Source organism: Macrobrachium rosenbergii, chromosome 2, assembly GCF_040412425.1.
Source record: "Macrobrachium rosenbergii isolate ZJJX-2024 chromosome 2, ASM4041242v1, whole genome shotgun sequence".
Lineage (NCBI taxonomy): Eukaryota > Metazoa > Arthropoda > Malacostraca > Decapoda > Palaemonidae > Macrobrachium > Macrobrachium rosenbergii.
The window spans coordinates 55,153,796-55,181,129 of record NC_089742.1 but is presented as its reverse complement, the minus strand read 5'-3'; the positions used below and the strand labels follow the sequence as shown (position 1 = coordinate 55,181,129).

The 27,334-nt window shown below is 39.2% G+C and overlaps 1 protein-coding gene across 5 annotated transcripts in view; it reads right to left on the bottom strand.

The window, feature by feature from the left end:
- Positions 1–27,334, bottom strand: part of tefu (Serine/threonine-protein kinase tefu) — a 154,391-nt gene that overhangs the window by 36,447 nt on the left and 90,610 nt on the right. For all 5 annotated transcript variants that reach the window (XM_067118592.1, XM_067118621.1, XM_067118596.1 and 2 more), the window contains exons 38-44: positions 26,040–26,158; positions 19,035–19,159; positions 18,339–18,489; positions 17,420–17,519; positions 16,348–16,555; positions 15,689–15,799; positions 2,235–2,402 (exon numbers count right to left, since the gene is read on the bottom strand). In XM_067118592.1, the coding sequence (XP_066974693.1) occupies positions 2,235–2,402; positions 15,689–15,799; positions 16,348–16,555; positions 17,420–17,519; positions 18,339–18,489; positions 19,035–19,159; positions 26,040–26,158 (982 nt within the window). The remainder of the gene's footprint in view (positions 1–2,234; positions 2,403–15,688; positions 15,800–16,347; positions 16,556–17,419; positions 17,520–18,338; positions 18,490–19,034; positions 19,160–26,039; positions 26,159–27,334) is intronic.

Sequence of the window (27,334 nt, the reverse complement as noted above, 5' to 3'; positions counted from 1 at the left end):
TCACTCTAGTATCAGCACAATTTTTAAGAACAAAGATAGAATTATGGAACACGTAGAAAATGCTGTGCCAGTGCACTCAACAATTATAAGTAAGAGAAGGGGGAGAGTGGTAGAAGAAATGGAAAAACTTTTGGGCATCTGGATGGAACACCAGGGACAAAGGTATACTGCTTAGCCTCATGCTGACTCAAAAAAGGCTAAAAGCCTTTTCGATGACTTGAAGGGTATGACTGGTGAAACTACTGAAGATGAAAGATTTGCTGCAAGTTGTGGATGGCTTCATCTTTTCAAAAAACCCACTAACTTGCATCACGTGTCCATTACTAGTGAGTCAGCGAATGCCGACAAAGAAGCAGCCGAAAAATTTCCTGAGATCTCAAGGAAATAACTGATAAGGAAGGTCATACCCCTCAGCAAATTTTTAATATTGACAAGACAGACCTTTCCTGGAAAAAAAGGCCAGAAAAAATGTAGATCAGCTGTGAAGAGATGATGCCAGGATTTAAGGTAACAAAGGATAAGCTACCTTTACTGCTGGGTGGCAACGCATCAGGAGACTTAAAGCTAAAACCTCTCCTTGTGTATGTGCAGCAAATCTACAGGCACTGAAAAATATCACAAAAAGTTCTCTACCCATAATCTGGATGTCCAATAACAAAGCCTGGGTTACTCTTGTTGTGAGTGAAAACTGGTTTTTTCATCACTTTGTTCCCTTAAGCAAGCTTTACTGCTGTGACAATGGGATTCCTTTCAAGATTCTCTTCATTTTGGATAATGCCCCTGGCCACCCACCGCACTTAGATGATTTTCATCCGGATGTTAAAATTGTTTAATTACCCCCTATCATAACTTCACTCATTCAGCCAATGGATCAAGGCTTAATAGCAAATTTCAAGACATATTACTCTCGCCATACATACAGGCAAGCACTGAAGGAGGTAAATGACCCAAGTGTGACCTTACGTGACTTCTGGAAGGGTTACAACATTTACAATTGTATAAAGAATATTAATGCTGCATGGCATGAGGTGAGTAATACAAACATGAATGGAGCATGAAAGGCTTTCTCCCCACAGTTTGTAAATTACTTCAGAGGATTTAATCAAAAACAGGAGGCACAGGGAATAGTTAACAGTCTCGCTGACACAAGTGAAAAGTTACAGCTTGACTTGGGGGAAGAGGGCTCTGAAGAGCTGTTTGAGAGTCATTCAGAGGGGTTGATGAATGAGGAGTTAATGGAACTGAAAGAAATGAAAAGAACTGAGGAACATGAAGAACAACAACTTGTTCCCTTAAAGAAGTTTGAAACAAAATTGATGGCAGTGGTTTTCTCTTATAGAAAGTGTGACTACTTTTGAGATTCAGGACTCAAATTTTGAGAGATTCTCAAAAGTGGCAACAACCTTCAATGATGCTATCCAGTGTTATTGTATCATATACAATGAAAAGAAATGAAAAGTAATGCAAACTTCCTTAGACAAATCCTTTAAACAATGCCTTCAACCTCAAGACCCTCCTCACCTCCAATGGCTGTTTCCTCCCCAAATGAAGAAAAAAGTGATTAAGAAAGCCTTGCCGAAGCAATCCTTCCTGAAGAAAGTGATGCAGAAGAGAGGTGTGCCGAAAAAATCCTTCCCAAAGAAGACAGTGACAATGACAACCTGCCATCCCTATAATTCCACACCACCTCTCCCCATCTCATCATCCATCACATCAAGCCAACAACAACAAAATCTTCAAAGGTAAGAAAAACTGTACTGTATCATCATAGTTTGTTTAATGTTAGGTTTTATATATCATTCATATTAATAAACTACTCTATTAAATACAGTATAGTACTACTGCAATATTGTATTATAGTATGAAAAAACATAAATAGTACTGTACGATCAGACTGCGTATATCAAGTTGGACTTATGAACAAATTCAAGATACAAACAGCCGTTCGGAACGTAACTCATTCCTAAGTAGAGGAACTTCTGTATCCCTTTAAATTTCACTCCTGTAGTTGCAACTACATGAAATATCTTTATTCGGCAAAATACCAATTTTTTCCTGAATTTTCCAAAGTTACCCTAATTCTTTTTCTAACAAAAGCAGAAGAAAATTTACAAACTTGTCAAACATAATTTTCAGTTCCATAACCCCCTGGAACTATTCTCTTATTATTGGTTTTGGCTAAATACAAACCACACTGAAGACTGAGTAAACAGCTGGTACAAAAGCATACATACCAAAGTTGAGTGAAGTACTTCACAAACACCTTTATTGTGTGAAGACATGAGAGCTCTGACAATAGATGATCTTGCTGTGATTATAGGCTCCATGTACGTATAGCATACACTGCTCACCTGATCTCTTGAAGTCCAAGTTCTCTCCAGCTCATTTACTAACATAACAAACTGAAATTAAATATTCATCATTAACATGTTCCTTTTTCAATTAATACATCATATATTCAGGACATTTACATTTTTTCTTGATACACAAACCTGAAGTCTTTTAGAAAGACCTACCAAATGCAAAAGCTGATCAGGTCACTGAAGCTTGGTAACAAGTGATTATCAGAATGGGGAACCAACCACCAACTCTCTTGAATGTTGGCTTCATTTTTTCATTGAGCAACAGTGACAAATGCAAAGTTAGTTAGATGTGTGATTATAAAATAATTCAGGTTTGTACATTCAGGACAAATGCAAATTATACTAATTTACATTTTGCTATTATGATACAAACTATGGAGACTCACTCCTTAGATAGGAAGTACTGTCAGAAGGGCATGACTGGTACTGTTCTTCCCACCTGGAAACACCAGTTTCCTGGTACTGTAAGGTATATAAGCATGATAGGGATGACTCCAGTGACCCCCTATACAACACAGTACATGGAAGGTGAGGCTGAGAAGGCCCTGGGCTGGAGTCTGGCTATCTCAAAACCCATCCTTGGAAATTTTGAACTAACCCAAGATAATAATGCTCAGCTGTCTGCCTGACCCATGTTTAAAGGGAGACACCAAATAAAAATCAAGAGGTAGGATGCTCTACTGCGTAATTCACCTACATCTGGTCAGACCAGTACATACAAGGCTATGATCTGCTGGATGGAAGAGAAAGGGAGGAAAAGAGAATCCAGTCACTCAACTGACCTTAAGCTACCCACAGATCTTGTCCACTCAAACTCAGAAAACTGTAGTTGTTGAACACACACAACATATCCTTAGAAGAGGGTGTCCAAGGAACCCAAGGCTTACCACTAGCAACTGGGTTGGTCTGCCAATATACGGCAAAGGACAAGGAGCTTGGAAGAGTGACTGGAGGCTGGACTAGGGTAGCTGGAATAATAGGGAAGCATCAAGGGAAATATCCCAAGTGAATTCAATGGAGGACACTGGATGCCAAGGTAGAGCCTTACAAGCCCATGACCAAGGCAGGGTAAAAGATGCATCTGCCTGACACTGTGCCTTCTCAGTGAACATCACGATGAGTGCCAGAGACGAGTCCTGGACACCAAGTAATGATCTGAGGTGTCAAAGAGACCAGGCATAAACACATTTTATTCTCAGGCCTAGAATTGGGAAAAGGACAAAATAGGATGACCCCTAATTGATCAAGGCAAGCTGAAGCTCACACTGACAATCCTGTGCTGGGCAGTATATCCAATTATGGGCAGCCCAGCAACTACCAAGCACAGGAGCTTAGTCACGCTCTAAAAACCCAAGTCCAAAAGATGAATCAAGCAGGCTTCATAGAACCAGGATTGTCAACAGTCTGGAGAAGATTGGACTCCTTTCAAACCTCTGGAAAGGTACGAGCATGGGCTGAGTCAGAGTCAATCCTCTCCAGAGATGACCAAGTAGGTGACTGGAGATTGGATGTGAGAAACTTGTGACTCAATCCACACACTCCACCCCAGGACATACCTGTGCTTGGTTGCATAAGTTGTTATCAGGAGGTGAGCAAAATCCACACACTTTCTTGCAGAGTACTACCTTCCATGCATTATTCCTGCTTCATTGGTCTGAGGGGAAGGTGAGGATGAGGAAGATCAGGAGAACAACAAGGAAGAAAAGGAAAGCAAAGCTTGCCAACATTTTGACCTCTTTCTCTTGGACACCTGAATCTTCACCTAGGCAGGTGTTCACTATTGTCCGCCAAAAAAAGGAATCACAGAAGCAGAGTTAATATTCACAAGTGACAAAAAGTGCCAAGACACTCAAGTTATGCCCTGAACACCTTTATTGATCAAACTTCTCACTGGAGAGGGATCAGGCATTATCATCTGTACAACTATCATAAGCACTACCAATTGACAGGCCACGTAATCAAGAGAAATAGCTCACTTCAACAACTGCAACCATGTTATGAAACCCAGCAGCTACACAAAGATGTCTGAATCAGCTTTTCAGTATAACATCAAACCTCACACTCCCACAGATGTAAGTGGAAAGATTTGAACTAGACAAATGGCTGATTTAATCAATCAATCAATTTTAACATGAAGAACACTTACCTATTTATGGTTTCTGCATGGTTTAATATAACCTTTTTTCAAGACACTTTCACCATTACTCTAAAACGAGGTCCACTGATATATTTGTTCCTTGTAATGACCAAGCTTGATTTACACAATCAATGTCTAAATCTCTTTTCCAACGGCTTGATTTTAATAGTCACACATCTTAATCTCTTGCCAATATGATGCATTTTTTTTTTTTTTTTTAACGTTAGTTTAACCAGACCACTGAGTTAATATTAACTCTCCTAGGGCTGGCCCAAAGGATTAGACAAGCTATTTAAACCCTAATAATTTAATTAAACCTAGCGACATATGTTTATCTAAGAACTAATTAAGTTAATCAGGAATATATTATAAATTATTCTATGAATCTTATATTTTTATCGTATAAATGATTAAATTTAAAGGAATTTTAAAATATTAAAAGTGAAAATTTGTCATTTTCTGACAGTATATCTTTAAAGGAATATCTTCTAAATAAAATGTCTCTTTGGATTCTATATTTTGGACATACCTTTAAAATATGCTTTACTGTTATTTGTATATTACATATTTCGCACATAGGTATAGGGGCATGGGGTTACTCATCAGGTAACCATGTGTCAGTTTAGTGTGACCAATTCTTAGCCGTGTCAACATTACTGAAAACCTGCGGCAATTCTGATAGGACGATGTACACGGGTCTACAGTTTCTTTTATTTCTCTTAATTTATTGTTAAGACTGCTTTCCCTCCAGTTATTTTGCCATTTCTTCTTAATCACCGCTTTACTGTATCTAGTATAATCTTCTAATGGTAATAATTCTGCTGATATTGGGAGTGTTCTAGCCTCTTTTGCATAGGTGTCAGCTTTTTCATTGCCTTCTAATCCTATGTGAGATGGTATCAACATAGAGTAACAGATATCTTTTGCATTTTCATTTCATGTAATGTATGTCTAATTTCATTTATAATTTGATTTTTTGGAGTATAAGAGTTTATTGCATTTATTGAACTTAGTGAATCGCTAAAGATGGTTACTTCATTAAACTGGTTTTCATATATAGTTGTTAATGCTGTTTTTATTGCTAGTAATTCAGCAGTGAACACTGATGCTTTGTTATGTAAAGAGGCTTGGCTTTTTATATTGTTTCCATAAACAGCGAGTCCAACTCTCATATCATCTTTGGAACCATCAGTATATAAATGATTATTACTGTGTACCTTGATATGTTCCAGAGCATACAGTTTCATAGAAAGTGGGTTATTCAATTTATTAATTGGTATTGTACATAGTTTGTTACATATCTGGGGAGCACTTATCATCCATGGAGGCATTATTTTGTTAAAATTGTAAAATCTAATATTATAAAGATCATTGTTAATAAATAATCTATTAGCTCTAATAGGGAAGGATGGGGTAATTTTTGTATTCCAGAAACAATCTGGTTTTTTAAATAAATCTTTGGTTTTTGCTGGACTATTTATAATTTTTAAACCTCTGCACATCGTTGTTATTTTGAACTTATAAGATAGTGGCATTTCTCCACTTTCTACAATCAAGGATTGGACTGGTGATGATTTGAATGCTCCGTGGCTAACCTAATCCCAAGGTGATGTACTGGACCTAGCATTTTGAGAATAGTCTCACTAGTAGAACTATAAATTGGACTGCCATATTCTAATATTGGTAGAACTGTAGCCTTATAAAGTTTCAATAAAATCTCTCTGTCAGCACCCCATGAAGTGTGGGCTAATTTTTTTAATATATTTAAAGATTTCAAGGCCTTTGCTTTGGTATGTCTTACATGGGCCTTCCAGTTCAAATGATTGTCAAAATACAGGCCTAAGAGTTTGACTTCTGGATAAAATTGGATGGGGAGTGTTATTCATGGTAAGAACTATATCTTCGTTTCTGAGCCAACGTTTATCCCTATAAAATGCTATTGCTTGTGTTTTTCATCAGAAAATTTAAATCCAACAGATAATGCCCATTGTTCAATTTTATTTATGGAGATATTTAAGATTCTTTGGATGTGGCGCAAGTTGCTTGAAGTGTAAAAAATGGCAAAATCATCAACATATAAGCTGTTGTTTACATCTTTTGGAAGTGTTTTAACTATATTATTGATGGCTAGTGTAAATAATGTGCTGCTTAGTACGCTTCCTTGAGGGATACCTTCTTTTATTTCAAATGTTTCCGATAATACTGTTTCAATTCTAGTTTGAAATGTTCTTTCTGTTAAGAAATTTCATGAAAATTGGGAGTTCACCCTTAGATTTATGTCATATAGAGTTTTTATAATTAAATGTCTCCATGTTGTATCATAAGCTTTTGAATGTCAAATAAGACTGCAACAGTGATTTTCTTTTGTACAAATCCTCTTTTGATTTCATCTTCTAGTGATGTTAGTGAGTTTAAAGTTGAATGATTTTTCCTACTTCCAGACTGAGTGCCTGCTAGAACTTTATTTTTCTCTAAATACCATATGAGTCTATTATTTACCATTTTTTCCATGAGTTTACAAAGACAACTAGTTAGTGATATAGGTCTATAATTATTTACTGATGTTGGATCTTTGCCAGGTTTTGGTATAGGAATTACTATAGCATGTTTCCATGCTTTGGGAAGTAGTTTCTTTTTCCACAGGTGATTATAAAATTTCAATAAGTATTCTTTGGCTTTAATGTTAAGATGTATAAGAAGTTCAAAAGAGATATTATCTTTTCCTGGGGCAGAGTTACTACAAGATTTTAATGCAGCATCAAATTCTTCTAATGTAAATGGGACATTGTAGTATAGTTGTTGACTTGTTTCAAAATTAATTATGATTTTTCTTCATTCCTTTTTCTATTTCGAAAATGTTCGTCTAAATTCAAGCTATTACTTACTGATTCTAGGTGGCGACCTATTATATTTGATATTTCTTTTAAATCATGAACTCTTTCTCCGTTATGTAATATTGGGGATCTAGGTGATCGACTATATTTGCCATTAATTTTCGAAAATCTATCCCACATTTGTTTAACAGTGTCATTTGAGAAATTGGAAATGTAATTGTCCCAAGATGACTTCCTATTACCAATAACTTTTTTCCTGAATTGAGCAGATATTTTATTCAATAAAGGTTTGATATAATCAAATTCCAATGCTATTAATACTAAGACTTTCAATGTATATCTGTTACTTTTATATAATTTGTTATATCTTTGGTTTAGTCTGTCTAATCGTCTACTTATTTTGTGCTTCAGTTTGATAATTTCTGAAAGTTCTGTAGACCACCATGGAACAGGATTTATTTTTGGTTTATAAGTAGTCATTGGTATTGATTTGTGTCCAGAACTAATTACAAAATCTGTAAAATATGAATTAATTTCGTTGCGATCATTGTTACTTTGGAAAGGGGAAACATTTTTGGTAACTAAATTATACTTTTCCCAGTCAGCTTTTTTAAAATTAAATTTTGGTATAAATTGTTGATGATTATCTTCAAGACATGTGATTACAATTGGGTAGTGATCACTGGTATAAAGATCATCTAGAGTATTCCACTCAATCTGTCTACTAATGAGGTGGAACAAATAGACAGGTCTACAGATGACAGGGTCCCATGAGTTTTCGAAAAGTATGTTGGGGTTTCATTTTCATTTAAACAACAATAGTTGTAATTAAGTATTAGATTTTCTATGTCTTTACCTGCTCTATCTGCATCTATGATACTGGCATCCCATAATGGGTGGTGAGCATTAAAATCACCTAAAACTAAAATAGGTTCATTGAACTGTGATAAAATGTTTGATAAATCAGCCATATCATAATTTTCATTAGGTTGATTATAAAGATTGCAGACTAAAAAGCTAGATTTGTTTGTTAGATGCAGGCGAATTGAAGAAATTTGAAGTGAAATGATATTTTTATGATAAAATAAAGTTTTGTACATACTTACCCGCAGATATATACTTAGCTATAGTCTCCGGCGTTCCGACAGAAATTCAAATTTAGCGGCACTGCACGACAGGTAGGTCAGGTGATCTACCATACCGCCGCTGGGTGGCGGGAATAGGAACCATTCCCGTTTTCATGTCAGATTTTCTCTTCCACCTGTCTCCTGAGGGGAGGCTGGGCGGACCCGTGTCGTATATATCTGCCGGGTAAGTATGTACAAAACTTTATTTTATCATAAAAATATCATTTTTGTACATGCAACTTACCCTTCAGATATATACTTGGCTGATTGGCACCCTTGGAGGAGGGCAAGAGACAGCTAAGAACTAAAAAACGGGAAAACAACATATGTTGTAGGAATAAACAAAAACCATGGTTCTTACCTGATTGGGCAGAAGACTTCATGGATACTGTCTATGAGTCTGCATGCCTCAAGAGCTTCAGCGAGGAAGTGACCTAAGACTGACAGCCCTTCTGGATCATATCAATGGGGAAAAAACCCACTTACATGACAGAGCCTGTTATGGATCGTGTCAATGGGGATTAACCCACTTACAAGACAGAGCCCTCTACCTGAATCATATCAATGGGGGCTATCCCTCTTACATGACAGAGCTAGGTAATAAAAATACAAGGAGCTAACAACCAAAACCGACCACCTGACCAAGCCTAACCTTGTTAGTAATACGAGATGAAAAAGAGAGAGAGACCTTCAACACTCTTTTTCAACCGACCATAAAAACACAACAAACAATTAAAAATAACACTAAATTAAATAGGATTAGCTTCAGCTCCTTGACCCAGCACCGAATCATGGATACGTAAGCTCCTAGAGAGAAGCACTTCTCATATGTCACACGAACATCTCTCAAATAATGAGAAGCAAACACTGAGTTACATCTCCAGTATGTAGAGTCCACAATAGACTGGAGGACCAAGACTTGTGGAAAGCTAGAGAAGTAGCTATGGCTCTCACCTCATGAGCATTAACTCTTAGGAGCTGAAAATGTTCGTCTTTACATGAAAGATGAGCCTCTTTGATAATATCCTTAATGAAGAAAGCCTGGGCATTCTTGGAAATTGCTCTTGAAGGATCCTTGACAGAGCACCAAAGACTTTTAGTGTTACCTCTGAGCTGTTTCTTTCTCTCCAAATAATGTTTAAGACTTCTTACTGGACATAGTGTGTGTTCCAGCTCCTGTCCTGAAAGATCGGAGAGTCCTTTGACCTCAAAACTCCTAGGCCAAGGTTTTGAAGGGTTCTCATTCTTTGCTAAGAAGAGAGGCTGAAAGGAGCAGATTGCAGAGTCCTTCTTAAAGCCTACAGAACCTTCCAAAGCTTGTAATTCGCTCACTCTTTTGGCAGAAGCAAGAGCGAAAAGAAACAGCGATTTCCTGGTTAAATCCCTGAAAGAGGCAGATCGAGGAGGCTCAAACTTGTTTGACATTAAGAACTTTAGGACCACGTCCAAATTCCAGCTGGGAGGTCTAGGGGACTTATTTTTAGAAGTTTCAAAAGACCTTATAAGGTCGTGAAGGTCTTTATTATCCGAGATGTTCAGACCTCTGTGTCTAAAGACTGAAGACAGCATGCTCCTATACCCCTTTATGGTGGAAACCGCCAGGTTACATTGCTCCCTTAGGTATAGAAGGAAATCATAATTTCCATTACAGAGGTACTGGAAGAGAAACTTTCTTAGATCGGCACCATCTCCTAAAGACTTCCCACTTCGACTGGTAGAGGCGCAAGGTAGAAGATCTTCTGGCTCTGGCGATAGCCCTCGCAGCCTTGTGCGAAAATCCCTTCGCTCTAACCAGTCCTTCGACAGTCTGAAGGCAGTTAGGTTTAGAGCGGGAAGGTTCTTGTGATATCTGTCGAAGTGGGGCTGTTTGAGAAGATCGCTCCTGAGAGGGAGCAACCTGGGAAAGTCTATCATCCATTCCAGTACCTCTGTGAACCAGTCTCTGGATGGCCAAAGGGAGCGATCAGGGTGAGCTTGGTGCCCTTGACGAAACGAACTTCCTTATTACTTCCCTATTATCTTGAACGGGGAAAAGCGTAGCCGCTAGACCGTCCCAATCTAGGAGAAGGCCGTCCTATAGCTACTGCTCTGGGGTCCGAGATTGGTGAGCAGTAGTTCTCCAACCTCTTGTTCCAATGGGTTGCGAAGAGGTCTATATGAGGTCTCCCCCACAGGAACCACAGCCTTTCGCAAACCTCCTGATGAAGGGACCATTCCGTGGGAAGAACTTGGTCTTTCCTGCTGAGCAGATCCGCTCTCACATTCCTTTCTCCCTGAACAAATCTGGTGAGGAGAACGATGTTTCTCTCCCCCGCCCACAACAGAAGGTTCCTTGCTGCAAAGTACAGGGAGAAGGAATGTGTCCCTCCTTGCTTCCTGATATAAGCCAGGGCTGTGGTGTTGTCGGAATTGACTAGAACTACTGATCCCTTGACCAGAAGTTCGAATCTGGCAAGAGCTAGATGAATGGCTACCAGCTCTTTCATGTTGATGTGCCAGGCCCTCTGATCCGTGTCCCAGGTGCCTGACACTTCTTCCCGAGCCTAGTGTCGCTCCCCAACCCGACTCCGGCGCGTCTGAGAACAACACTAGGCGAGGGCTCGGCGGTTGTAGAGGAATTCCTAGACCCAGCTTCTTTGGGTCTAACCACCACCGGAGATGTTCCTTTACTTGAGATGATATGTGGAAGGAATCCGACAAGTCTTGGGACTTCCGATCCCAAGATTCTTTCAGGAAGAACTGTAGAGGTCTGAGGTGAAGCCTTCCCAGAGAAACGAACTGTTCCAGCGAGGAAATGGTCCCCAGCAGACTCATCCATTCCCTCGCCGAACAACTGTCTTTCTCTAGAAAGTCTGTCACCTTTTGAAGGCAGAGTTCCCTTCTTTCCAGGGAGGGAAACGCTTCAAAACCCCGAGAATCCATCCGAATCCCCAGGTAGACAATTTCCTGCTGAGGAATCATCTGAGACTTCTCGAGGTTTACAAGAAGTCCTAGTGATTGGACCAGGTTTAAAGTCCGAGAAAGGTCCTCCAGACAACGGTTCTTCGAACTGGACCGAATTAGCCAGTCGTCGAGATACAAGGAAATCCTCACCCCCTCCAAGTGCAACCAGTGAGCTACATTCCTGAGAATGGTCATGAACACTTGGGGAGCTGTGGAGAGTCCGGGCACAGAGCCCTGAACTGAAAGGTTCTGCCGTCTACCATGAACCTTAGGAACTTCCTGGAGGAGGGATGGATGGGAACGTGGAAGTAAGCATCCTGAAGGTCCAGGGATACCATCCAATCTCCTTGCCGAAGAGACGACAGAACTGAAGACGTCGTCTCCATAGAGAACTTCTTCTTTACGACGAAAGAGTTCAGGGAGCTCACGTCCAAGACCGGTCTCCACCCTCCCGAGGATTTTGGCACAAGAAAAAGACGGTTGTAAAATCCCGGGGAGTGAAGATCTTGCACCGGTTCTATGGCAGACTTTTCTAGCATTTGTTCGACGGCTAGAAGAAGGGCTTGCCTCCGCACAGGATCCTTGTATCTCGCCGATAACTCCCTCGGAGTTGATGTCAAGGGAGGTTTCGAAAAGAAGGGAATGAGGTACCCCTTCCTCAAAACAGAGAGGGACCAATCGTCCGCCCCCTTCTGTGCCCAGGCTTCGGCGAACTTTAGAAGTCTGGCACCTACTGGAGTCTGGAGGACTTGATTTTCACTTGGACTTCCTGGAAGGGAGTCCTGAAGGCCTGGATCTTCTCTCAGGTCTACGCCTCCTAATAGACCTGGATCCACGAAGGGCTCCTGAAAAGGGGGCTTCTCTTCTTAGCAATAGGAGCAGCAGGTCTCATCCTCTTCGACGACTGAGCCAGCAGGTCCTGAGAAGCCTTCTCAGACAAAGAACGAGACTTCCTTCACAGTCTCTTGTGGGAAAAGATGGCTAGATAGAGGAGCGCACAAGAGGGAAGACCTCTGGGAAGGAGAGACCGATTTGGGAGAGAAAGCACTGAATACTGACCTCTTCTTAAGCAGGCCAGTGCCGAACAGGAAGCGATCTCCATCGAGCCGTCCTTCACAGCTTTGTCCAGGCAAGACAACACACTGCTGAGGTCCTCCATACTGACTGAATCCTCTTCAAGACTTCTCTTGGCTAAGGCCCCAAGAGACCAGTCCATGAAGTTGAACACTTCCAGCACACGGAAAAGGCCCTTGAGGAAATGGTCCAGTTCACAAAGTCCCCAAGAAGCCTTGGCCGAATTAAGGGAGAGTCTTCTGGAAGAATCCACCAGCGAAGAAAAGTCTGAGCCAGCAGAAGAGGGGAGAGCTAACCCCATCGGCTCCCTAGTCTCGTACCACATTCCTGCTCTTCCCGAAAGCCTAGAGGGAGGCAAGGAGAAGACAGTCTTGCCTGCATCCTTCTTCGAAGAGAGCCACTCTCCGAAACCTTTAAGCGCTTTCTTCATGGAGATCGTAGGACGCATCTTAACAAGAGAGGAAGATTTCGAAGCCTTGGTGCTCGAGAGCATTGAACCAGGAGAAGGAGGAGAAGCAGGCTTGAGGGAATCTCCATACTCCTGGACTAGAAGAGCTGTCAACCTCTTGTAATCGGAAATTGTGATATCCTTAGGGATTAGGCCCTCCGATAACGCCTCCAGGCCAGAAGGAGGAGGAGAAACGTCTAGAAGTAGAAGGGCATTTGTCAGAAGAAGAGCGCCTAGAAGGAGAGGAGCCTTTGTCCACTGGAGAACGATGATCCGGAGAGAAGCGCCTACAAGCTGACTGGCGCTGACAGAAGAAGCAGCTCGAACTGAAGAGGAGCCCTTGCTGGGAGAGGGCCTAACAGACGAAAAAGGAGGCTGGAGAGGAACTTCTACGAGGCGAACGAGCAGGGCGTTTGACTGAGGAGAAAGTATCTCCAACAGGAGAAGACCGACGACGGCACGATGGCGCGAGCGCCTGGGTGGGCGCTATTCGGAGACGAAGAGCGCCGAGGAGAGAAGCGCCTACCAGGAGAGGAGCGCCTACCAGGAGAAGAGCGCCTAACAGGAGAGGAGCGCCTGAAGGAGAGGGGCGCCTGGACGGAGAGGAGCGCCTGCAAGGAGAGGAGCGCCTACCAGGAGAGGAGAGCCTGGAAGGAGAGGAGCGCCTGTTGCTGGAGGGGCGCTTTAACAGGAGAAGAACGCTTCACAAAAGACGACTTGCTAGGAGAAGAAAGTCTCTTGGAGGACTTGATCGGAAGAGAGGCATCCTTCCGACGAGAGGAGCTCTTTGATAAAGAGCCAGCAAGAGCAGCGAGTTGAGCCTGGAGGCCTACCAGGATCTGCTTGGTGGACTCCTGAACACCAGAAGAAGAGGAGGAAGATCTTGAGTTCTCTTCTTGAAACAGGAGAGCCTTCAGGGAAGCGCTCAGGGCTAGAGTCCAAATGCGTCTCCTCTAGGAGCCTTCCAAGTCCTCTTCAAAGGGACGCGATTCCTCAGCCGAACTCCAACCACGTTTAGGAGACGAAGAAGCAGAAGATGAGAAACACTTCTTTAAGATCCCTTTTCACGGGCGATCTAAGGCAGCCTGGGACGCGTCAACAGGCGCTGCCGAAGGGACGCCTGACCGTTGGGAGCGCTCTTCATCCCCCTTGCGGCTGTCGACATTCCTCCTCCACTGGGTCTGGGAGTTTGGAAGAGGTCTAGGCCTAGGGAGCGATGCGGGCCGGTCAGACGCCCCCTCCACTACACTGGGGACACTACACAAATCACTATCACTTCTCACTTTCTTTTCCTCCATAGCTCGCATCTGCAACTGCATCTTGCGGATCGTAGCCTTCATAGCAGCCATCTCCGGCGACGAATCCACAGGTTCGACGAAGGGTGAAGGAGCTGAAACAACTGGAGTGACAGGAGAATCTGGAAGAGTGTTAGGTTCTAAATCTACCTCCTTGGAAAGAGACCTACTAGCGCTTCTAGAAGAAGCCTTCCTAACTCTGTCCTTCTCCAACTTGCGTACATAAGAGTTTAACGCCTTCCATTCCAGTTCAGTGAGATTCTCACATTCAACACACGTGTTCTCAAAAGAGCATTCATTCTCCCTACACCTCGAACATACAGAATGAGGATCTACCAAGCTTTCGGTGATCTCACCTTACAATCAGACCTCACACACACGAAACACCGGTGCAACACTCTGATCAGACATTCTTTAAGAAAATACCAAAGCCGAAATCAAAAACAGTCCACAAAAAGCGTATGCCAAGCCAAAGATCCATCGTCACCAAAGGTCAGTCCAAAATAATCCTCAGCAAGCGAAAAATGAAAATCAAAGCAGAAGGAACCAACAACAGATGTTGCTGGAACCAGCGACAGAGAAAATCTGACATGAAAACGGGAATGGTTCCTATTCCCGCCACCCAGCGGCGGGTATGGTAGATCACCTGACCTACCTGTCGCGTGTGCCGCGAAATTTGAATTTCTGTCGGGAACGTCGGAGACTATAGCTAAGTATATATCTGACGGGTAAGTTGCATGTACAAAATTACTATTAACTGTAATTTTATCATATGTTACGCGATTATGAACATATATTGCTGTTCCTAACTTGCCTTCTCCTGAAACGGAGGAGGCTAGAAAGTAATTACATATTGATGGAACTGGATCATTAACATGTTGTAAACATATGCACATTGGTTCATGTTGTTTTAGGAGTCTTTGTATTTCACCCAAGTGCAATCTTGTTTTCAACCCGTTTATGTTCCATTGAATAAAATGAAAGTTAAATGATTTTGTATAGTTGATTATTAATTTTTTTAATAATTTTTAAACAATGGGTAACTATTCTCTTAATTAGATTAAATTTTCTTTTTGTTTTTTTGACATTTCTGTGTAAACTTCTGAATCAATAGATAATTTAATTTCTTCTTGTCTGGTTAAGAAATTGTCTAATACTGCTATTTTACTCTCACGATAATATAGCAAGTGTCCAATACACATACAATCTTTGGTATGTGATTCTAGCTGACTTGAGGTATTATCTTTTCTAGTTAAGAAATTCCTTATTACGTTTGTCAATTTTTCCTTATTTAAGGGTTTTGTTTCTTTGCAATATTGCAAAAAGCACTTATGCATTAACTGCACCACTGGACAGTAACTGGTTCAATGACGTCACTTTTCATTAACAATATAAAACATATTTAAACATATACAAATAAGATGAACTTACAAAGTTGTTCTGAAAACACTTACAAATTAAACCCACCTCATTCTCTGCATTTCTACTGTTGAGGCAATTGGCAGCTGCTTCCACTTCAGAAAGAATTTGTAACTGACTAAGCATGGGATAAATTGCACTGCTGCTCTCAACCTGGCTCTGCAAACAGATCTCAATCAATATATTATATATATAATATAAATAGCTCCATTTCTAGATATTGATATTAAATTTGAAATACAAGGACAGCCTGTTTTTTTTACTCTAATACACCACATAATATAACTCACATAGTTAAAAGCCTGCAATTTTCTAGTTTTGCAAATATTTGTATGAATGGTAAAAATTTGATTTTAAATTGTCAACTTTTAATTAATCAGCTGGTATTCCCGTTAGTGGGCAGGACAGTCACCTGCACCAAACTTTGAAGCGTTACCCACGAATTTTTTCATTCCAGCTGCCATGCGAGTAGAAACTCTTAGTTATGTAATTGCTTGGTAAGTTACTTATATAAAAACATTAGCTTTTAGCATAGGGAACTGATAAAAAACAATCAAAATAACTACCAAAATATGAACCACTTTCAACCCTATCATTTGTGCTATGAGATTTAAGGAAATAGTGATTGATGCCATTAGCCTGTAATACGTTTTCTATTACTGAGGGACAGACCATAAGAAAAAAAAAAGATATAAAAAACTGCTTACCAGTTTTAAATTTTCAATTATTTGCAATCTTGCCAGCAAAGTGTGCTGCTTTGAAATTAAAATATCTTGGTGGTGGATAGACTGAAGAGCTAAAAATAAGCTCTGATGGAAATTCATCTTGCTTGTACATCTTGCAGTACCAGCAGTTTCCCATTTCTCAGTAATGTTTGCTGAATCCCACTGAGACAGTCTCCAAGCTGACTCCCAGCTGAAAAGAAAAATGAAAGGCCATTGATACTGAACTAATCCCAGGGCTAAACTTGAACAGTACTGCAGAAATGAGAGAAACAATGGGACTAAAAATTGAAATGGAGGAAACTTAGGACAGGTTTAATTATAAGATATTAATAGCCAAGGCCAGAGTCTAGCAAACAAGGAAATGGCAGGGATATCTCATGTCCAGTAGCTGGAAAATAGACAGATCTAAAGACTAAAATCTAATTGACATGTTATAAGAACAGTTAGTCAGAAAATCAAATGATATCTAAATAGCTGATAAAAGACCTGCAGGGAGGTCTATGATGTCATGGATAAAGGGGAAAGAGAACTGATGGCAGTTCAGAAAAAAAATTACACAGGACAGCAGAGAATAAAGAATATTTTTCACATTTAACTTCATGAAAGGAAACTTGACAAAAAATTTATAATGATAACTACAACACAATTATAGTTCAAAAGAAAGCTATTAATTAAAATTTGAAATCTTAAAACAGCACAGACTGAAATGTATGGATAGTAGGTTTTAAAAGCTTAGAAAAACTAAAATACAATAACTGATCTGTAACTCATTACAATATGGAAAACAAGAAAACTTCTGGTACCAATAAAATTTAATAATCAGGGCCATTACTATCGGTATGCACAAACACATAAGAAAAATCATATTACTATTTCAACTGAACAAAAAACTAATACTTGACATTATACCCTCTATAGAAACTGTACATGAAATGTATATGAAAACTATAAACTTCTCAAAGGAAGCATTATAAAAATAGCAATCATATCTTGGAGTATTATGAATGATAAATATCGCTGAGACAAGTAACATTCTTATCTCCAGCATACTTACTGAGTTTCAAGGAGTTCTGGCGATGATTCCAAAGTTGACCCACCCAGAATCATATTGAGGGTATTGAAAAATCGCAGATCTTTCAGGGCATCAACCATACCTAAAACAAATAAAGTTAAATTTCTGCTTTGCAACTGATGAAGAAAAGTAGTTTGCATTGCAACCTTTTTTGAAAAGAAAAAAGAAATAAAGATTGACTTTCTTCAAAACTTAGCTTTCTTTTCAATACAATCAAAATAAAACATAAACCACTCCCAGGCAATTCATTTGTTGGCATTGCATTGCCACTATTTCTTACTTTTTAGAGTACTAATTTTTTTTACTTCAACAATATAAATACTGTACATTAACCCTCACACTGAACTCAGTAAAACAAGTAAACACAGTAATAAAAAATGTTCAAACTTTTACAAAGCCATCAACATACACAGGTCAGCTAATTCCTTTTTTACCATCTCACATTCCCTAAAAGGATGTCTTGCACAGGGCTCTACAGATAGTACAAGAATTTTTTGTAGTCTCTCTAGCTCCAACAGCACTGCTTTCTATATTTTACTATTCATTCACTCCTTTTGATCTATTTAGACTTAGCTGTCCATCTTCCTCAACCACACCTTGCTCTAATTTTCACCTGTCATTTTTGAACATATCCTTCAAACTCAGTGGTCTCAGTGACAAACTCAAGGGCACTTACTTCCTTGAATGACTTCCTTGTATTAGACATATATTATGAAAGAACTGCATACAATCCTTATACACACAAGAAATTTTTACTTTGCAGCTTTAATTCTTTTGTATTTAAAATATATATAAAATTTTTATTATTAGTTTCTAAATTTAGCAAAACTTCATTACATCTACCAAACTTTTTGCCTATTAAATCTTTTTTGACTATGCACAATCAAAATGTTATCCTTACCTCCTAATGAGTTAGCTGCATCATGAATTTCAAGAGTTTTTATCCACTGGCCCCTGTGCTTACTACGTATGCCTCGAACTGAAGGATCCAACAATTTTGCACCACCTCCACATCCCTCAACTCCATCACTGTCTCCAAGACTGCTGTACACCTTAAACATAGTACTTAATTAGGAAGTAAAGGTTGACAATGGTGATTTTTATTTCAGCATTGCATGCTAACTCATAGATACACAAGTTATCTCAATACAAAATAATCTGATAAAAGCAGAAATTCATTATACAGATGGATGTGATTTAAACGGGGATTGGTTCCAAAACCTGACGCCTCAATGAAAATTGTGTAAATTCAAATTCACTATAAAAAGATTAAATAATAAACTGTATATGATATCTGAATAAGCATGGAAACCTTACGTATTTTCTCTTGTATACAGCACACACTATAAATCGTCTCCTACACCAATTGTAATACCTATAACAATGTAGATGCTATGCAAATAAAGTTATTAATGAATCATTTTGTTTCAAGAATGCCTAATATTAATCTATATACATTCAGTACTTAGACAATAATAGTAAAATAGTTGAAATTACTTCAGAATTGTGCCCCTTAAAACCATATTACCACATACTGGAATTATTCTTACATGCTGCACAATGAATTTAGGAATAATAGACCACTTGGTAAGCTTACTTTTAACAACAGTTTTTGCATCGTAGAAGAATCTTTATGAAATGATACACGTTGAAGCCTTGACATCTGTCTATTGTTTATTTGTTTGTGGTCTTTCTCATGGGCTTCCGAAAGCAAAATTTCACCTGAAAGTAAATTGTATTAGTAATGATCTTCTAAACGCTAATACTATATGTATTAAATCATGATAAATTAAAATTCTTGTGTTTTATGTCTCATAGATACACATATCCTTTAAAGTCACTTTACTATACCAGTCTAAGATGTTAGAATACGTAGCACCCCCATCTTTGTCTCTCTCTACAGATGGTTGGACAATGATACCATAGATGCTGAATAACCAAAAAGACTATGGGAGTGACTCTTGTCATGTCCAGTAGCACCTTATATTGTAAAGCATGAAGATTCATGCTTTGTGAAAACACCCAAGGATGGTTTTATTCTTCTGCTACATATCCATGGCTTTACCTCTTGGCACCCTGAAGGCCCATACAGGAATGGCCTGCTTCATGCCAAACCTCTTTCAAGGGAACTCTTAGAACAAGAAATATGAAGATTGTTGACGATGCAGCATAGAGGATTATGGAGTAGGCTGGAAAAGGTCCTCTGTCCTAAAGGCAATTTGAATCAAGGAGCAAAGGGAGCAGATGAAGATGGTGAGGCTAAGGCACCTAGTCAATGATCTCCTAACTCACAGATTAAGTCTTCCAGGAAGATATCAGGAGCCTTGGTAATAATCACATGCAGGAAGCAAAACTGTAGCTCTGCCACAGAAAGCACACCAAAGAGATTCTGGGCAATGGCTCTCTTTATCATAACATTTACTAATGTGCTGTACATGTAGTGATTATAGTACTACAGTAAACACGCCGTATTCGCGTTCTCACGATTCATGGACTCACATATTCGCGGATTTCTCTGTGGAACGTTCTACCCATTATTCGCGGAAAATTCGCCCATTCGCGGTATTTTTCACTGAGAAATATTCACTAATTATTGTATTTTCATATCATTTTCATGATTAAATGCACTTTTTTAGATAAAAATATTAAAATACTCAGATATAAGCATTTTTAGATTGTTTTTCTTGTGTTTAAACTATCAGAATAGGCAGTTCTAACTGTTTTTAGAGGGGTTTTAAGTATTCACGGATTTTAGCTATTTGCAGGGGGGTGCGATACGCATCCTCTGCGAATACGGGGGTTTACTGTAGCCCACTTTTATGTGCTTCACTTTTTCACGCTTCATTTTGTCGCAGATTTTTGTGGAACATAGCTTACAATTTTACGAGGAAACTTTCATCAATTCGCGAATTTTTCTATGGACCGCATCTCTAAAATTATCACTAAATCGCTTTTTTTCGTAAAGCAACACTGTGTATTCACTAATTACTGTATTTTTTAATTAAAGGATATGTATACAGAGAGAGAGAGAGAGAGAGAGAGAGAGAGAGAGAGAGAGAGAGAGAGAGAGAGAGAGAGAGAGAGAGAGCTGAAGTGTTTGTATACCTAAGTCTAAGCACAGTTACTTGCTGAGGACAAGACTTCAAAGGCATGGCTAATCTAGGGGTGGGGAGGAGAGTCAAAATGTTGGTTTTGAGTTGCCTACTTATGAAATTCAGATTTTAAATATTTTTACGGTGATCAGAGGTGAAGCATCAACTGTGATAAAATATTCTCTTATGTACTGTCATGTGTAACATGGTACAATAAATCAAAGCAAAAAATATGGAGAGAGAGAGAGAGAGAGAGAGAGAGAGAGAGAGAGAGAGAGAGAGAGAGAGAGAGAGAGAGAGAGAGAGAGAGAGAGATAGATTCCGTTGTTAGAGAATTCACTACTGGACGTTTTGAGCTGCCTAAGTATGAATTTCAGGTTTTAATACTTTTACAGTGATTAGATCAACACAGTATAAATGGATTCTGTAAGTGAAATAACATTTTACTGATATTTGCTGTGTTTTCTTATTAAAGGATATGTATACTGAGAGAGAGAGAGAGAGAGAGAGAGAGAGAGAGAGAGAGAGAGAGAGAGAGAGAGAGAGAGAGAGAGAGAGAGAATGACGGAACAAGAATTTTTAATAAATTTCTGTGAGATGGTGAGGACTAACCACAAAACGATGTAACCCAAGCTCTTACTATACTAAATCATTTTTTTTTATCATAAATGTACTTGTATGTAATCACAAAAATACTAACATGATGTAACAAACTTAGCATTCTTCTTGGAGGAACATGTCCCGTTGTTCTAAACTACCCAAGTATTTTAGATATGCTCTATACAGTAGTACTATTCTAAAATACGTACTGTAGAGTAAATCTCTCAAAATCATCTTACGACAGAGCAAAATATATTAAAATGTACATCATTATGTGCAGTACAGCAGACGATGCACAAAATTACGTTAAGCAAAAGAAAAAGTGTGCATCATTACAGGGGATACTTAAGAATAATTGTTGTAGGCGGGAACCTAATGTTGTAAGATGACTTTGAAATGATATTGGGGTGTTCTGGGATGATAGTTTGAGGTATCTTTTTGTTTGAACTGTTAAGTTGGGCGATGGACTGTTAAAATAGGCAGTTATAAGTGTTTTAGGCTAATGTAAGCTGACTCTGGGTGTTTTGGGATCATGGTCTGGGGTGTATTTTTGTTTGAAATTATATTAACTTGTTTTAGTATGATAATTTAAAGTATATTTTTGTTTGAACTATTAAATTTGGCAGTGAACTGTGAAAAAATTGCAAATTCATTAAATTAATTGCATTTTAGTTTTTGAGGGGTACAGGGTATTTGGCAGTTGTAAGCCAGTTATAAGCATTTTTAGAGGGGATTTTGCATTTCAGCATTTTTTGCATTTCCATGGTGGGTTCTGAAATCTATTCCCGTGTAAAAGTGGGGAAGCACTGTATTCAACAATGAAGTACAATCTTGGGAGAGAAGAATCCAATGAATTTTAGTTGTATCCCAACTAAAAGTAAATTACCAGCCAACAATGAGCTAATGCCATTTACTCCTGCCAGTTCAAAGTTAAAATAAGCCAAGCTTTTTTAAAAAGGAGTGTTGGCATCCCTGCTAATGGACTCCACTGTGAGAAAGAAGTTGAGTCTCTTAAAGAACATCTTCAAATCTAATAAATTTTGTGAGCTGCTGATCACAAAAATGAGGATGATATCCAGAAATCATGGATAAGAGGGAGGCAATATCCAGAACTCATGGATTAGTCATAACCCCAACTACATCAGCAACCAACCATACGCAGGAGAATGTAAAAAATCTTGCATACACTGTGATGTCCCATAATGGGCAAAAATGAATGTCTCTTATTGTAATCCAATAATATACTAACACTTCTTCTTCTGTCTCTGTTCACTGGTGAAATATGGACATATGATATGCGACAAGAGTACTGTATACTGTATGTGAATCCAGTCAATGAACTTATCAAAGGAAGCTTGAAGGCCTTGGAGCTTAATACCTTGTCATCTTCATAGAGATAAGCAATCAAAGCTTTTCACAAAAAGATTAGGCAGGACCATCAATTTCGAAGACATCACATAAAATTGAGGATCTCCACAAAGGAAGTGTCATTCTGTATGATGTGCAAAATTCTCCAGGATTTCCTCATCTAAGTCTTCTACTAGCAATACAACACAACCCTTAGTTGACCCAAACTTAGCTTTCAATGTGATTGAAAGAGAACCACGCACATGAAATCAGGAATAAAGTCCAGGGGGACAAGATTAAGAGGAGCAGAGGCATCACTTGTAGAGGGTCAAGTTGGAAACATAACAGGAGTGAGAGGCATCACTTAAAAGTTTGCCAAAGAGGAGACAACTGGGCACCTACACAACTCATGGTCACGAGCTAAAAGAGGAAGACTGGAGGAAAGGTGAGAATTGTTTGTTGGATGATGAGAGGGGGTTGAGAAGTGACTGGAATTGGAAGGTTCCCTTGGTTGAATATTATTGATGTAAATCATAGTCATGCATCCGGAATTGCATTGAACCATGTACAAAATCCTGACAAATTTGAATGGCAATGATAGTAGGCTAAGGAAATAAAGAAGCTTCTCTGCATGACTTGTGAGGATAATCTTGACCATAAGGGGGTTGCAGACTTGGCAGAGGAATACTTTGTAAACAGGAAGCAACCCATAATGAAAAAGTAACAGAGTTACCAACTGTGAAGACTAGAAGAACCACTGATGGCAGGAACACAGAGGCTAATACTGACAAGAAGACAGCTGAGAATACAAGAGCTGAGACAGGAGCACCTGAGAAAACCATAGATGAGAACATCAAAGTGAGTAAAGCCCAACAAACCATCACAAGGGTTGTGACATCCCAATGCATGGTAACAAAACTTGCCAGCGCATGTGGGTAAGCAGGGCCAAGGAAACAGATGACAAGCACACGGGGTCAGATGTAAGCACGAATAGCAGAATACACAGAAGCAGTTGAGTATTCAGAGATAATAGAGTAAGCATCAGGAAAAGGAGTTATTTAAGGTAAGAAAATATCTCATGTGGGTAGACAGCTTATATTAACATTACTTGCCATTAGGAGGTGGTCTAGTAGAGGAGGAAGCTTTATCAGGAAACACTCCAGACTTGACAGCTGTGGTCACAAACAGATGGGAAAAAGCCAACAGATAACCAATCTTTACATACTATACATTTCAAAAATGGAAAACATATTGTTGGTCCCTACACAAAATACACTGTAACTGAGGATTATTATCTAAGGTTGACACAAAAGTACAAATGATAAACACAGGGTAAATCTCCAAGGTAACAAGGGGGGCAATACTGTCATGGGTAGATGCAATACTGTGGAAGAAATATATTAAAGAAGGAATATCTCTTTTCCAAGACATGAATGCTTCCTGTGTTTGCAAAAAGGTTTCAGTGCCTGTCAGTTCCTGCTGTCAACACTTTGTGGCAAATTAGCGACTTGATGAAGAAACATTTTGTTTTGTTTTGTGGAGACACCATGTGGTCTCTTATGCCATGCTTCATAGGATGGTGTAATACAAGGTCCACATTGCATCAGAAAATTTGTTCTAGAAGCTTCTATGGCGTGACCGAAAATGGGCGGTTTTTTTGGACCAATCAGTATGCACAAAACCAAAAAACTCCTTATAATATGGGAATGATGATTGTCTGGCATCATTAGCTCCACTCATACAGTGGTATATAAGCTTCCAGAAGAGACTGCCCAAGAAAGATAGAGACAGAGGGCCATTAATAGAATAGAGGTCGGACAAAACAAGGTTCCATCGTGAGTCTCCCCTTCAGACGACAAACACCTATCTCCATAAAACCTTGTCCTCCCTGAGACAGAGAGAAGCAGCCAGCCCTTCCTGCTTGTGATGAGAAGTAGTCCCTCTTGCTTGTGACGAGGAGAAGTAGTCAGCCCTTCCTGCCTGTGTGGAGGAGAAGTTGCCAAGCCCTTCCTTCCTGTAGCAAGGAGGAATTGCCAGCCCTTCCTGCCCTCCATTTGCACAATCTCCAGATTCTTGGAGAAACATCACTTGCTGCCCCATCCTGAAGATGCCCTTTTTGGGACGTCTTATAACCCATGGTCATCGTGCCAGCAACTTCTCTGCTGAATTCCAAGCCACCTTTCTGCGACATCTTCGAACCCGAAGCCACCAAGGCAGCTAAAGTTCCAGCCTCCCTTCTGTGACGTCTTCAAGCCAGAAGTCATCGTGCCAGCATCATCTTTTCAGCTGAAGCACCAACCACGAAGGATAACTCACCATTTAAGTATTATAACTGCTCTACCTTCCAACCTGTTCCCCCTATCTATAACTGCTTTGATGTATTTTGCTGTGTCACATTGAATGGAAGCTGAGGGGAAGCAACATTTTGTTTTCTTTGTAAACAACGTTGTGAATAAATGTGTTGTAGTGTTGTAAGAGTTTCTTTTTATATTCATTTCCCATATTGCAATTGCTGGTGTTGAATCCTTGTTGTTTAGATTCGAAAGAACCTGCAACGATTCTTGGAGTCGCGACAAATACCAAAATTTCAATTATAAATAAACCATCAAATCATGAAATTACAGCCGAGAAAGAAATAAAAATCAAAGGTTACTGATGCTGGAGGACTAGAAATTTGCTCCCACATGTGCAGAAGGCTAACACCTATCCTTCCTTCTCCTCTTAATTCCTTTCCTAGTGAGAAGCCTGGCCCAGATATTCCTCACATGAGGAGGAGCAAGCACAGACTTTTGCTTCAACATTGTGAACAAAACTTATATGGGTCTGCTTAGATGGGAGTTGTGGAACAGCCAGGTCATCCCAGACCTAACATCTATATAGCTCTAGTTTATTCTCCAACAGAGAAAAATACAGCAACAGAGAAAACATAATACAATACAAACAAAAAAAGCCAGTAACAACAAGGAAACAATGAAATGTACAGGCAGCTATAAACATCCAAAGGGAGGTGAAAGCAGAAGCACTTCACATGACACAGTTGAAAGGTCAAGCATGTGCTTACATGCTGGGCACTTTGCAGACACACATACTATCTCACTTGCACACCACAAAGCTAACCTTGTAACAACATTCAATCAACAATTCAGCTATACACAATAGATATTCTCCATTTAAAATGTGTCAGACTGTATCTCCATACGAACAATATTCCTTGTAACTTAACTTTACAAACAAAAATTAATACTAAGTCTTGGAACAAATTCCTCAAAGAAACTGTGAGATGCTTTTTTAAATAAGATTAACTAAATAATAATAAAACAAATATGCCATAACCAGAAATCTCTGACCTTGGTCCACATGCAAACAGGTTTTACTTCTTGCCCATTTCCTTCTCTAAGGAAGTTACATTAATACAATTATTTCCTCAACAAAACTGACATCCAGTTCAAACAAATCAATTGTCTTGAAAAGTAATAAACCATAACAATTTAACAATGGCTTTACCAATAAATAAGACCTAAATTTCTAAGCTTACTGCTGTCATGAAAACAAAAATTACTTACAATGAATTTCTAGAAACAGAAGTGCTGAAAAGTATGCACCACAGTAATATGCTGCTTGGGCAACTTCCAAGTAATTTATTTTCAGCCAGAGGTTTCTATCCCATGGAGTGCATCTCTGACTGTAATACATATAATGTTACGAATTAAAACATGTTTTAAAAACGGATGTGATCTATCAACATATAATTTATAATTTTTTAAAAAAATTGTCATACAAACCTGTCACTTGTAATTAGCCTTTCATACACAAGAACTCATACTGGAGGCTTCGGTCCCTCCATAATGAATGAAAATGAGTCAGTCAGTAGCCATGCACATGAGTGGGTAGTTCCCTGAGTTTGAAGCAGCTACAAGTCATTATCCATGCTGTCAGATACATAAGCTGAAACTTGCTTTATAAGGAAAAGGTTTGTTTGAAAACTGCCCAAAAATATTTGTTTTACAACAAACCCATTACTTAAAATTACCTCAAAATCTCAATTTAGATGCGAAAGACTGAGCGGCTAAAATCCCCAAATTGGCAGTGACTTGTAAGATCCGCCTGAAAGCGACTTAGGATTGATTTCACACTTGAGAACCAATGTATTTCATTGATTTATTATCTGTTGTGTTCTGAGACAGAAAGCATATGCAAAAATAATTATTACAAAAATAATTATTAAAAGGTTTGTAATTCGCATGCCCCGAGTTAGTATGTCTGCTTTCACTTTTGAGACTCCAGGGTGTACAGTAGGCTGTGTAACCCTTATCTACGGTGCCCCAAAGAGTGACTAATACAGCTGAGAGCAGCACTTACTCTTACAAGTGATGCAGAGATGGTTAACCCGACAGCCAAAACTGTACAGAATTTCATAACAGAAAAAAAGCATGATTTAAGTGACAAAGATTATGAATCTTGAGAGCCAGGAACCTCTATCAAAGTTGAGATCATCTGTGCAATCTTGAAATAAAAGCCCACACCCTTGCTTAGCATCTCCACATACATGACATAAAAGCTGTGATGTGTACTACACAATAGGGAAGCATTGTTAATCAAAAGTATAAAAACATCTTTTATACGAATTTTCTTCTAAGTAATCTTGCCATGGTTCTTTGTTTCAGTGTAGTTAAAGAAGTGCAACTGCATCGGCCTACCATTCCACCTCCACACCCAATGAGGCTGGAGCATCACTGTTTGCTTCATTACATACCAATGGAATTAGACAATTCCAACTTCAACTGAAACACTCACAGTTGCCACAACCCCACTGGGGCCTCATTATGCTTCTTACACAAAATTTATGGTACATATTTTA